This window comes from Leptosomus discolor, chromosome 6, assembly GCF_034619465.1.
Source record: "Leptosomus discolor isolate bLepDis1 chromosome 6, bLepDis1.hap2, whole genome shotgun sequence".
Taxonomy (NCBI): Eukaryota; Metazoa; Chordata; class Aves; order Leptosomiformes; family Leptosomidae; genus Leptosomus; species Leptosomus discolor.
In genome coordinates, this window is record NC_141396.1 from 21759300 (window position 1) to 21773478 (window position 14179).

General features: G+C 46.1%; 1 protein-coding gene across 4 annotated transcripts in view; it reads left to right on the forward strand.

Moving 5' to 3' along the window:
• Window positions 1–9948, forward strand: part of ALOX5 (arachidonate 5-lipoxygenase) — a 31944-nt gene extending 21996 nt beyond the window's left edge. For 3 of the 4 annotated variants that reach the window (XM_086466363.1, XM_086466364.1, XM_086466365.1), the window contains exons 11-14: window positions 1227–1348; window positions 3582–3682; window positions 7431–7601; window positions 8854–9948. In XM_086466363.1, coding sequence (XP_086322489.1) covers window positions 1227–1348; window positions 3582–3682; window positions 7431–7601; window positions 8854–9033 — 574 coding nt within the window. In that variant the 3' untranslated portion in view covers window positions 9034–9948. The remainder of the gene's footprint in view (window positions 1–1226; window positions 1349–3581; window positions 3683–7430; window positions 7602–8853) is intronic. The other variant, XM_086466367.1, reaches the window with a different exon arrangement.
• Window positions 9949–14179: the final 4231 nt, after the last annotated feature.

Sequence of the window (14179 nt, forward strand, 5' to 3'; positions counted from 1 at the left end):
CTAACTTATATTTGCATGGAACGGGGTCTAAAATGTTGCTGTTGTATAAGAGGGGGGTTACCTTCTGTATGCATTTGGTACAGGTTCCAGGTGGTGGAGGCAGAGCTCATGCAGGGCAGCTTTGTCTGTGTGTGGCAGGATTTTTCTTTTCCTTTGGTTTCCTCTGGAAGTCAAAATTACTTAAACCTCTTGGTGTTTGTGCAGTTGTTTGTCTGCCTCAATAACTACTCTTGACTTGGCTAATAGAAACCACATTGACAGATTTGTAAAAGGACACAAATTGCAATAAATTTATAGCTTATTAGGGGAGAAATCTGTATTGGATAACAATTCTTAATCCCATCAGTCAGCTTCTGCAGTGAAATGTTTCACCCTATGGGTTGTTGTCAAAATATTTAGCAAGAGATTATAGGTACCTGCAGAGCTAACAGCGTATCTCAGGATAGTGCAGTTAACCAGTCAGTCAGTCATGAAATGAGAATCTTCAGGAAATCAGGCTTACCTATTCTTGCTGCTTTCAGATCTATTTTTGTTATCTCAGTGTTTCAGGAGCCTTTCTTTCTGAGGTGAGGTAGCCTGGGAACCTTTTATAGAAAGAGGGATTTTGAGAAGAGGAAGTGAACAGGGAGATGTCTGCTGTATGCAGTGCGTGTAGGAAAGAGCTCTAGACCTCTCCTCCCCGGGTGAAATTTCCGGGGCCACCCTCGCTTTGGATTGTGCCACTTGGGTTTTGTGAAAAGCATGTGCGGTAGAAGGGGATCAACTATTTGAATGGTATCCAGGAACAGCTTTGGAGTGTCCCACGTACAGGGTATGGTGCTGGTATCACAGTTTGGCAACCCCTGTTCTCAGTGTGGATATGCCAGAGCAAGTCTGTATTAAGTGAAGAAAAAGATGTACATGTGATGACAGAGGTCTGGGCAGGAGCAAAGCCTCAAGTAAGAGAACAAAGCACACAGGACCATTCAGGAGATGCAGTAGGGTCCAGCATGTTTTTATTGGGGGAGGAAGTGATGCTGCAGTCAGAAATGAATCAAAGTTGCCTCTGTGCATTCCCCTTGCTTGTGGGAAGGACGTAGGAGGGTGTTCAGACCTGCTCTTGACCTTCTGTCTTTCCCCGTACAGCGTCTGACTCCTCTTGCAAGGTCAGTAGGTCGTCTTCAGAGAATGGCAGGCTTGCTTTCTCCTTTTCGTTTTGTCTTGTTCACTTGTTCCCGTGTCTGCAGTTTTGCAGAGGATGTGATTCACATCTACTATGAGAACGACGAAGTGGTGTGTGAGGATGTGGAGCTGCAGGCCTTCGTCAAAGACATTTACGTCTATGGGATGAGGGGCGTGAAGGCCTCAGGTAAGGTATGATGGCCCAGCTAGGTCTGCAGCTTGTCCCTGCTGCCAGCAGTGCTCAGTTTTATGGGCGAGACCTGGATCAGGCCCTCCCTCCCGCAGCAAACAGCTCCTTCCTTTGCCACAGTTTCTCACCATGAGCTTGGGCAACTCATATAATCTCTCTGTACACTGGGGATTGGTCCTTTGATCTTATCTGCTCGTGCTCTAAGCATTAGGGGAGGGGCTGTCTGTGTGTGCTGTTGGAACCACCAGGCAGACGGGTAGAAATCACAAGGAGCAGCGAGACGAATCTTCTCCTCCAAACCTTGCACCAAATAAGAACAAGTAAGAACCCCCCCCAGGAGTATCTTGCAGCACTTCACATTTGTTCAGCATCTGTGTCATCTTTGAGATGTTCTGTTCTCTTCAAGAGCAGATACTCATCATTCTTTTCAAGAAATATTTTCCTTTGCTCTGTCTGCTCTCATTGCCTCTCATTTCTTGCAAACCATTACTTGGCTGTAGGAGCTCTCATCCATTACATGTCTCTGTTCTCCCACCTGAATTAACACTCTCCTGCCTTTTTCTAAACGTGTTTTTTTCTTCCATTCACATTTTGTCCAATCAGGTTTTCAGGAATTTATACAGGTGGACAGGGATTCTTCATACTGTCCTGACTGATTTACATCTGAAAACACCTGTTGGCCAGCGATCCGGGGCAGATGGCTCTGGCATTGCATGCACACATGTTTGTGTGTGAGACTTCCAGGCAAAACTGCGCTGTTTCTACTCACTACCAATATGCGCTGGTGTATAACGGCCTCCTGGGCTCTACTCACCTGGACAAACAAAGGATTGGGGGGCACCTAGTTGCTATCATTTTTGTTTGTCTCTCAGGAAAAGCTTAGAAATGGTCTGCTAGTAGGAACTTCGTGCTTGACCTAAGTATCTTGATACAGGACAAGTACTGAGCTTTTCCAGGGTTAGAACTGGAGTGGGATGCTACAAGCACCACTGGTGGCAGGACTGCCACTACACATGGGAAACCTGCCAGGCCTGCAGCATCTCCCCGCTCCAAGGACTGGCAAAGAGAGCCGGGGGGGGGGACACGACACACGACGGACAACACACGACTTGGCTGGGTCTGTAAAGAATGGAAAGGGGATAAATGGGGGAGGCTGTTGCGCCCAGGTCTCCCTCTCCAGTCTCCGTTCCTGCCCTGGGAGGGTTGCTCTGACTAGGAGCAAGCCAAGCCCCTTTAAAGATGAGCACAGTGTGCTTAGGATAGGAGGACACAGAAGGGGATGGTGCATCCTCTCCTCTTTGGGCTTGGTGGCTGGCTAGAGCTACCATGGGCCTCTTGCCCCTCTCAGGTTGAGTTTACATCTGCATGAGGTTGGTGGTGGAGATGTGAGGCAGCTGGCGCAGGCAGCCTGAGCAAGGACAGCTTGCCCCAGGGTGCAGACAGGTCTCTAGGTATCCTGAGACCTGTGGTCACATTGGGCTGAGACAGGGAGTACAACAGAGGACTGTGATTTAGTGGAGGTAGGAGAGATACAGGCTTGGGCGTGCTTTGGCAGCAAGGTATTCCCGTGGTCCCTGACTATTCCCTTCTTTCTTTCTATAGCTCTATTTGATTATTCCCCTTCAAGGACAGCTTGATGCAACTATTTCTGTTCCTCATTCTGTTGTTTCTCTTTCAGGAGTTCTCATTTCTGCACTTCCCATTTCAGCATATAAGCTCTCTCTGCACTCTTACTTCCAGCGCACTTGATTGCTGGGCCTCAGCCCTTTATCAATACAAGCGCATGATCATTTGCTCCTTGGCATGAACCTTCCTCGCTTGCACTGCAGACTGAAGAAAAAGATCGCATCTGAGGCCCCTGCCCTGTGGACTCTCTAGTTCCTTGTTGCAGGGTAGGTAGGGTGAGAGGACAGGGATACAGTATTTTTTAAAGATGTAGTTATACTTTGCCCATCCCTTAAGGAATGTCACGTTGGAAACAGTGGTGATGCCTCACAAACCTGTATGAGGTAAGGCAGGATCACACTGTTTTTACAGCTGGACAGCCAAGGCACAGAGAGGTTGAGAAGCTCCTGTTAGACCACACAGCAAAATTCAGAAAGAGAATGCCCTGCTCTTCAGTGACTGCTGCACGGTCCTTTAACTCGTGCCATTTGAGTACCTGATTACTACTGGGTAACTGGCTTACTTCATAGCTGGGTTACTTAAGCTTTTCTTCTCCCTCATTTAGGGTTTCCCAAGATGATCAGGACACGAGAGAAGCTAGCAGAATATCTCACAGTGATAATATTCACCACATCTGCCCAGCATGCAGCTGTGAATTTTGGTCAGGTAGGAATTTCTGGGAAGACTGTTCTTCTTTCTGGGCTGGGAGGTGCATCTACCAGGGCAGGGACTGTGGTGGGTTGACCCTGGCCAAAATCCCAGGTGCCCACCAAAGCCACTCTATCACTCCCCCTCCTTAACTGGACAGGAGAGAGGAGAGGAAAAAAAAAAAAATAACAACAGGCTTGTGGGGTTGAGATAAGGACAGGGAGATCACTCAGCATTTACCATCACGGGCAAAATAGACTCGATTAAAGGAAAAACGTAATTTATTGCCAATTAACTCAGAGAGGAGTAATGAGAAATAAAACTAAATCTTAAAACACCTTCCCCCCACCCCTCCCTCCGTTCCCGGGCATAACTTTGATCCCAATTTTCCTCCCTCCTCCCCCCCCAGCGGCACAGGGGGGAAAACAGGGAATGGGGGTTAGGGTCAGTTCATCACACTGTTGTTTTCTGCTGCTCCTTCCTCCTCAGGGGGAGGATTCCTCACACGTTTCCCCTACTCCAATGTGGGGGTCCCCCTCACGGGAGAAAGTCCTCCATGACTTCTCCAGCGTGAGTCTTCCCACGAGTTCAGTCCTTCACGAACTGCTCCAGCGTGGGTCTCCTTCATGGTGTGCAGTCCTTCAGGAACCGACTGCTCCAGTGTCAGCCCCCCTCACGGGGTCTCTGGCAGCAAACCTGCTCCAGCGTGGGCTTCTCTCTCTCCACGGGCCACAGGTCCTGCCAGGAGCCTGCTCCGGTGCAGGCTTCCCACGGGGTCACAGATTCCTTTAGGTATCCACCTACTCCGGCGTGGGGGCCCTCCACGGGGTGTAGGCAGTCATCTGCTCCACCGCCCATGGGCTGCAGGGGGACAGCCTGTCTCACCGTGGTCTTCTCCACAGGCCGCAGGGGAATCGCTGCTCAGGCGCCTGGAGCATCTCCTCCCCCCCTTCTTCACTGACCTTGGTGTCTGCAGGACACATATTCTCATCCCTCTCACTCGCTGCAATTACTGCTGCGCAACAACTTTTTCACTCTCTTAAATACGTTATCACAGAGGCGAAAAACGCTGTCGCTGATTGGCTCGGCCTTGGCCAGCGGCGGGTCCGTCTTAAAGCCGGCTGGCATTGGCTATATCTGACGTAGGGGAAACTTCTAGCAACTTCAGACAGAAGCCACTCCTATAAACCGCCCCCCCCCGCTACCAAAACCTTGCCACGCAGACCCGTTACAGGGTCTGAGAAATGTTTTTAGTAGATGTATAGGCATTACATTACTCTTTCTGGCCAACCTAACTGCAGATCCATGTGCGAACCCCTATGAAGCCTGTGGAAACAAGTATTTTAGAAGCTGTGAAAGGCGTCTTTGAGTCCTAAATGTGTACCAAAGCTCAAATTTAGGGGTTCTAACTTGTATGTTTTAGTTTTAGTGATTTTGTTATGGGGAACAATTTTTTTAAGCATTTAAATGGGTTGCTAAGACCCCTTTCAGAAATGCTGAAGGGTTCAGGTGCACAGTCTACCTGCCATGCTTTCCAGACATCACCTGAACTGCCTGATTATGATATGTGCTGGTAGTCTGTGGCACATTCTGCAATGAAATGCAATGAGTTACGCTAAATGGCTTTACTTTGCATTTGCTGTGAGCGCATGCATGGGCAACTACCATGGGTTGCTATCGTAAGCTGCACTAACTTGGCAGTATGCCTGTGCCGAAGCAGCACACGCCCCATTTTCAGATGTGGCTTAGGGAACATGTGCAGCGCAGCTCCGTGCTGTCACTGCAGTTCATGTAGCTGCATAAGCCGTCTGTCCTTGAGTTTGTACAGCTGGCTATTTCCAACAGCTCAGTCCCAGCAGTACAGCTATCTAGCTGGCCTGATGGAACATTTACCGAGGGTCCTGAGTTAACTAGTTGAAAGCTGCCTTGCATGTCTGCAGGATGTCCACTTCTACTTTCTGCAGCAGCTCAGACAAGCCTCTACAAGGTAAAGTCTTCAGTGATATCTAGATACTTAACTCCCACTGACATATATAGAAATTCGAAGCAGTATGTCTGTGAGGATCTAGGCTTTGGTCAGTATGGATGAGTTTTCAGAAGTACCAATGTGCTTAATATTCCCAACACATGGAAAGGGCATTGCTGCCTGTTTGTTGAGTTTGCAAGCCAACTGGCAACTTTGAGCTTCCTCTGTGATGTTTAATGTGTCACACACTGACAGCGTGTGTTACCCCTGCCTGCCTTTACTGATGTGTATCTACCCTGAAACTATAGTAACAGCCTGCCTTTCAAATGCCGTTTCTTCCAACATCAAGGCATTTTGGAAAGCAGACTTCACAGCCAGAAGCAAATCTCTGTCAGTCTGTATTGCACAGAGCTTCTTCACTGAGTGGGTGCTTGGTCACTGGAACAGGCTCCCCAGGGAAGTGGTCACGGTGCCAAACCTGTCAGAATTCAAGGAGTGTCTGGATGATGCTCTTAGTCATATGGTTTAGTTTTAGGTAGTTCTGCGAAGAGCAGGGAGTTGGACTCGATCTTTATGGGTCCCTTCCAACTTGAGGGATGATTCAATGATTCAGTGAGCTTTTTTTTTTTTTGGCACATGTCCTGGCTTCAGGCATGGATGATCTCACAGATAATCAGGGAGACCATCTTTCCTATGGTGATTATTCCCAAACACATCCCACATCACTCTCCATGTTGATCCTCCTGTCCAGCCCTGCAGCTCAGGAGCCCTGGAGCAGGTGTAGAGTGGTGGCATTCTTGTGTCACACTGATGACCGAGGACCTCTGTGACTATTCACTTCTAAACTGTCATTACAAGTGACTGAGACATCTCCCAACCTCCCTTTCAGGAAATCCTCTCTGTTCAAGTATCACTAAGAAACGGTCTCTTAATATTGCCCAGGCTGTTAGCTTAGCGGAGAGCCTTCAGAGAATGAGAGGGGGGATTTGGCATGCAGAGGACATTCAGCCCATCAGCAAAAGGATCTTCAGCCATGGGAAAAAATGGCAGAGAGAGAACTGAGGGTAGGAGGAGATGGCTATGCATTGGAGAGTGTAAGCATGGCAGACAAATGAAATGGACTTTCCTCCAGGCAGGGCAGGAGTAGTGAAAAAGAAAAATGGAAAAGAAAGAGTTACAGTGAGTGCAACACCTCAGATGGCGGCAAAACTCGTGGTCACATACGAGGCAAAATGAGACATCACCATCCCACAACATTGAAGAAGGCCAGAAGTGATTCTGAGTTCCCAGTCTGGTGCTCACCATGGCCACATCCACATGCCATATTCCATGATGCACCAGCATCCTTTGCCTCACTTACTGCCTGACCACACTACTGTGGGCGTGTTCTTAGAGCAAATTTTGCAGAAAAGAGTAACTGGAGAAAAGGAGATTTTATCAATTATAGGGTTTTTTATCAGAGGCTGCCTCAGATTATCAGAGGAGATCTTTGTTTAATAAAAGTCTTTGGACTGGCTGGTGAATCTGGGCTGTGTGGTGCATGCCCATGGTTAGCAAATTAACTGCTCCCATTTAGACAACCCAACTTTCTCCCTTGTGAGATTGTGAGGAGGACAGTAAGGACTTCCTTGTCTCCTTCAGTCCTTCTCTAGAGCATCTCTCTGTCCTTTAGTTAGCATCTTCTCTTTCCAAGAGGCCAGAAGCAAGCTCCCTGGTGTCAAGACTCCTGATTTTCTTTGCAGTATTCCTGAATACCAGCCACCGTAGCTTTTCACTGTGTTCTCTCACTTTGTTGTGCAGTATGACTGGTGTTCCTGGATTCCCAATGCCCCACCAACAATGCGCTGCCCTCCTCCAACAGAAAAGGGGACAGTCACCATCGAGCAAATTGTGGAGAGTCTGCCAGACAGGGGACGTTCTTGTTGGCATCTTGGAGCTGTCTGGGCCTTGAGCCAATTCCAAGACAATGAAGTAAGTCAACCTCACTTCTCTAGGTGGTGGAGGTGTAGGTGAGACCACAAGGGCCATGGCAAGACCACATGGACTCATGAGATCGTAGTGCTGCTCTGTGCTTGACTTGACCATGTTTGCCTTTTTTTGGGAGATATATCAGTGGTGTGGGTTTGCCCTTGTTCTGCCAGATGCAAACCAGCTCTGAGCAAGAAGTCGTATTTTGACTCTGAGGCTGTGTTTCAGCCAAAATGAAAGTTTTTAAACTCAAGCGTGGCATTGCTGAGTAAGGATGCTGGTGTGGAATGAAGAGGGCTGCAGAGGCACAAGGGTTTTCTCCACCCTTTGCCCCAGCAGTGCTGGTGGAGAAGCTACAGTACTGCTGTGTTCCCATGTCCTGTCCCTTTGGAAAATCTGCCCCAGTGCCACGTGCTCTACAGCTGTGCCTTGTGCCTGGCTGGTGTGGAATTCTACAGGAGGCTTTGCCAGCATGGTCTATAGCCATTTCCTTCATGTAAAATTAAGTTGTAGGTATTTGGTTGTCTCACCCAAGGGCGGTGTCTGGAGGATGTGTTTTGAAATCCTTAAATGGAAGATGATAGACAGAGGATACTTCAAATCAAGTTTCTTTTTAAGCAGAAAGCAGATTTCAGCTGAGAAGCTAGTAGTATGGGTAGTACCATGGCAAATAGTTACCTAAAGCAGGTAATATGCCAGTATGCATATTGGCAATCCGGGCACCCTTAGAGTCCAAGCTGACTAAAGCAACTGTCAGGTTCAACTTTGAAGGACATTTTTAAGTCAACAGAAACTTCCACTGTCACTGAAAGAAGCAGTTGTCTTCCTTTTTCATCCTTGGCTGTTCATTCCCCTCCCATGCTGTCCTTTTCTTTAGCAGCACAAATGTTTGAGTGGTTATGCAGAGATCTGGCTTGGGAAGCTGATCTGGCTGACCACTAGCCTGAATAAAAGTGCTTATTTTTTGGTGGATCAGCTCCCTGCAGGTGGAGGAGGTGCCACATAGACTGTGCTGCATAGACTGAACCAGCACTGCAGAAAGATGCAGGGATGGAAAGAAACAGCCAGCAGTGGAGGGAGGATGGCACAGTATCTTTCATTGGCAGTGCCAGCGTAGGCTAGCTTAAATACTGGTAGTACTATTTTAACAGTAGCATTTGTGACGCTCTGAGTGTTGTTCTGCTGGATGACATAGTGTTGCAACAGAATAGCCTTTGCTTTCTCAAAGCATGATTTCTTGGTGTTTTTCAACTAGCTGTTTCTGGGCATGTACCCAGATGAACACTTCGTGGAGAAACCAGTGAAAGAGGCTATGGCAAAATTCCGCAAGAATCTGGACGAGATTGTCAATGCCGTCACTGAGCGCAACAAGAACAAAAAGCTTCCTTACTACTACCTGTCCCCAGATCGCATTCCCAACAGCGTTGCTATTTGAGCAGATACCCAGGAGAATTTGGAGGCGTGTGGAGCTAATGATGCTTTCCTGTTACATATGCGTCTTTTCAATGAACTTTCAGAAGTGGATAAAGTAAGAAACCCACCCCTTCTGTCAGAGCTGACCCATAGTCTATTTGAACTTTCAAAACAAATTTGACTATGACATCTTGCAAAGTCTGGTTGACAACCTTCTAGGTGAAATTTGTTACAAGTTTATTTTTCCAAGATTTTTTAGTTAATCTTAGAGGGTAGAAGCAAGACATTTTCTTAACATAGCTGATGGGTTTTTATCACTTTCTTACCGAGTTCATGTGCAATGAGATAGCCTGATTCATAGGAGATGAAAATTTTGTACCTACATAAGCCTATGTATTTTCTACATAAAACTAGGAAGGTTTGTTTTAGCCTCTGCCAGCAGAGTTTGATATCACTCATATGTATGGACAAATGTTTTGCTTAGCACCACGTCACCAAGTACAGACCCAGCAGTGCTTATGCTCTATTTCTGTTTCATTGCTGAGGCTGCTCATTTTTGTGGACAGTTTCTTCTGTGTTGTGGGATATGATAAAAGTTGTGGAGAAGGGTTAACTGATAGCTTCTAAGAGGAATCTTTAGATCTGGCCAGTTAAGGATAATTGGCATATTCCACCTTAGAAACAACTGAGTTTTGTCTATTTTATTTAGAGGTGATTAGGTTCCGAGTACTTGGGCTTTGGTTAAAGTTGAGAGAGTCATTGAGATAATGAAAGCAAAGCTGAGGTTCGAGAAATTTAAGAGTCACAGTTTTGTTAATAACAATTTTGGTTTATTTGTCCCAGAATTTGTTCCTTGTACAAGCTTCACCAGCCTGCCGTGTGTTTTCCCAATAGATAAGAAAGCTGCTTGGGCTAATAAAACAAAACTGAACAAGAACATCTAGCTTTTATTTCTTAACTCAATATCTAATGCTGTATATCTCGAAAACCTTGTAGGAATAAGCACAATGTGCTGTGTAGAGAAAAGCTCCTGCACTTTGAGAAATACAGTTATTTCTATCATTCATCGGAAAAGAGTACTACTTAAATATACATACTTTCTGTTCCATATGAAACACAGGCGTGGAAACAGACTTTAGACCCTTTACAGCAGACTGTTTCCCTTTTTCTCCCGCCAGCTAAAGAGTTTCAGCAAAAATGTGGAAGGTAAGACCACTTCCTGTTATTGAGGAAGTACATTTAAGACTTGTGCATCTTCTTTTTACTGCAACCCATGAGAAGTGATGACTGTTGGAGACGAGGCATGTAATTGTGTAGCGGCAGTGGAATAGTACCAGGGGCTCAGAGACTATAACGTGTAAGCCAAAAAAAAAAAAAAAAAAAAAAAAAAAGATAAAAGGCACAACTTAACTTAAACACCAAAGGCAAAAAAATGCAACAAGCTGATGCAATATATCCAACATGCCAGCTCTACGTCTTGTCCTTCCCATGTGTCCAACGAATGTCCTCTTGCCTCAGCTTTCATATGATAACAATCTGCATATTCAAGTATCTGTCTAGAAAACAAAATGTGGGAAGAGAGGCTGATGGCTGTTCTCTTGCATCTGTTCCCTCTGCTCTAGCCTGACCTCCCATGCTTTCTTCTTTTTGCAGGGTGAGTTTACCCCTGTAAACTCGTTTTGGGACATTCCCTTTCCCAACCCCCAAACATCCTTTGCAATAATATCATGATTTGCACTGCCCCTGGAAACAAAGCGCACATACGTCATAATCATCTCATATGAAGTAAGCTACCCATTGTTTTTTGCAGTCAATCCCCATTTTACAGGTGGGGAAATGGAACAAGATCAATGAAATCCAGCAGATCAGCTCTGATTTCAGGTGCCTCCTTTACAGAAAGATTGTGAGAAAGTTGTTTACCTGCAGCACGCTAATTTTAGCCTTCTAGAGAGCAGAGAACACATTCAGGCTTGGCCACTATGAATTACTTGCTCTGTTGCATGTAGGGCAGAACACGGAATAGACCCCAGAAGACCTGTTTCTAACTCACAAATTTTATTCAGCAGCTTGCCTTTCCTGCCACAGTAGGAGCTACACGGTATCTGGGAAGTAATTGCACACACTGAGGACATACCACAAAGTGCTTAGTTTGCTTTATTCGTACTATAAACAGGAATAAATATTGCACAATCGGACATGGCTGGTAAGCTTAGAGGTTAACTGAGTCAGGGGTTTTTATGGCCAGAAGATGTGGCTATGATTGCTTGAACTGATGTCAGTGTCAGATCTTTGGATTTCCCTGAAGCATTTCCCTCTTCAAGTTCAATGCAGGGGTGCTTGAACTAGGAAAGTTTCTTCTGTGAAAGCACCTACTCGTGTTTTACTGAAATACATGGTTCACCTTGGTGCTTGAGTCGCTTGTTTCACTGGTGAATCCATCTTGCTGTGGAATATAGGTGCTGAGTTTCCAGTTCTGCGTGCATTCAGTCTTGGTTCTTGCAACACACAGATTTTCGCAGTAGCTTCGTGTGACTGAAGATCTTTCTGCGACCAGTTCCCTACTACATCCTTCCCCTTTCTTTTGGTAAACGGAATTGTAAATTTCCTGGAGCCTTTTGCTGTAAGACTTTCTTTAAACCTCTTATCCATTACCACTGTGTGGACAGCATGTGGGCAATTGACAACGACTATGATTCAATGGCTATTTCAGTCATTTCGTAGGCTGCACTTCCTCCTGCTTGCAACTTTATGTCTGCAATTTGTCTGTAGATTGAGTCCTCTGACATGTAAAATCAAAACAGGTTGTTTGCTTGTGACCATGTCCTGGTTTGAGCTAAAACAGAATTGATTCTGTTCAATGATTTTATTTTCAGTTAAGTCTCTTCTAAGCAATTGCACTTTCTGCACTCAACAGCATGTATTTCCAGACAATGTCTGCTTCTAGTAGTGATAGCCCTTGATGTTTATAGTTAACACCAAGGAATGATACGCAGAAAGGCTCTTGCTTATACTTGCTCCTACAGCAACCAAGGTCACTGCTAAATGCTGTGCCCCATGTTGAGATGCCATAAGTGGAAAGGGTCGCAAGCACATAAAAGGGTCGCACCTGCAGGGAGGAGCGAGCTGGACAGGTGACCCAAACCTGACCAACTAAGTATCCCATTCCATAGACGTCATATTCAATACAAAGCTCAGGGATCATGAGGGTCAAGCTCTCTTCTTTGATGGCCGACATCCGAGGAGGACTCTGTTTTGTCCCTGATCCCGATCCGTGCATTCCCCAATCCAGTGCCTGAATCCAGCTCCTGTGTCCGGTTCCCGGTTGCTGCCGAGTCCAGCCTGGGACTGCCCCAGTGCTAGCCCTGTGTCATCGCTGGTGATATATCATCATCGGGTGGTTTGGGTTCAGTATTGGTTTCGTGTATATTTGTATGTGTTTTATCATTTCTTACTACTTTTATTTATCATAGAGTCATAGAATCATAGAACAGTTTCGGTTGGAAGAGACCTTCAAGATCATCAAGTCCAACCTATAGAATCATAGAACAGTTTCAAAATCTTTTCTTCTATTGTTATTGTTCTATTAAAGCTGTCTGAGTTCCCTTTTCCAGCCTGTCAGTCTCTCTCCCTTCCTCTCCCGGGGGTTAACGGCGACCTCCCGCTGGTCGCTGGTGGCCAGCCCAGCCCCCCTAACCCATCACAAGCCAGCAGCTCAAGAGATCCAGACTGGATGCAGATGTCAGTGGCTCAGCCTTACTAGTTGCAGTTACTGGAGAACACTGGTGTGTTTCTGTGGTTTATCAGCAACCTCTTCATTGCACCAGCTTTGACATTCACGTTCAGCTGCTGTTGCCTCCCCAAGTCTGTGATCTCCACCAAACAGACCCGTGGTAGGAACCAAGTTTGAACATTGCAGCTGACCCAAGCAGTGGCCTTAGCAGGGGGCATGGGGAAGCAGGGTGGGCCTGTCATGGAAGCCTTGTCTCCAGGATCCTGCCAGGGGCAGAGACACATGAACTCACAGGTGCTGCCATCAGTGGTGCAGCCAGCGTACAGGGGAAGGGAGGGACTTGGCTGCTCACCAGCTTGTCTTAGCTCACATACATGCAGGTACATGCATACAGGTATATAATCATATCATAAGGACACAGGCAGGTGACATGACTGGAAGTGCAGAGTAATGTGATAAACCCAGATCACAGACCCAGGAGGAACTTCAGGTGGGCAGAAAGTTGTCACCTGCATTTGGGTTTTGGCTGGAGAGCAGAGTCTGAAAGCCTTAATGAAAGGTTAGCCAGGCCTTTTGACGACTGTGAGTAATTACTGCCATCTTGAAAAGAGGTGTCTACCGTGCTGGTCGACATCACAGAATGTGTGTCAACTACAGAGACAGAGGAAAAATATAATCTATAGAGATTTATCCATAACCACTCAGAAAATTAGAGGCAAAACTCAGAAAAACAAGGGTGTCAGTTCTGTGATCTGACCACAAGGCCTCAATTTCCTTCCCCTACTGCTAGAGTTTCCTTGCAAAGCAAAAGCTGATGTTGCAGTTGTGCAGATAAATGGATAAAATAATGGATAAGATGCTGATTGTCTTCAGCAGTGACAGGAGAGAAGACCTTTACCAGCTGAAGAATTAAATTCCAGTCTGAATAAGCCTTTGTCTGGCAAACACTGGGAAGGTTAATTGCCCTATACAGCGAGATGGAGATGCTGAAGAAGGTGTTGCTGCTTCTGACAGATGTCACCGGAGACTGGAGGTGTAGTGGTTTCATCTTTATAAGGTGAGTTCTAACACAACAATTTTTTTCATTGAATGGATACGTAATAAATTGCTGTAGAAGGGCAGGGGGGGAAGGTAGATGAACTAGTGGTTTTAAGCTGCTTCTCACAGACCTGCGCTATCACTTTTAAAATCAGAAGCAACAATATGGTTTAAGCGGTTGTTCATTTGCTTGCCTTTTTTTTTAAAGCAGATGCGAGTAGAGATTATTTTGAAGATACTTTATTTTAATGAGCTTTATTTAGTCACAGAACTTGCACAGCAAAGGCAGAGGTATGTGGAGCGTATTTTGGAGACCATGGAGTGTATTTTGGAGACCATGAGGGATGTTCTGACTGCTGACCTGAAGTTATCATTGAGGTCAGAAGATAATTTAATATCT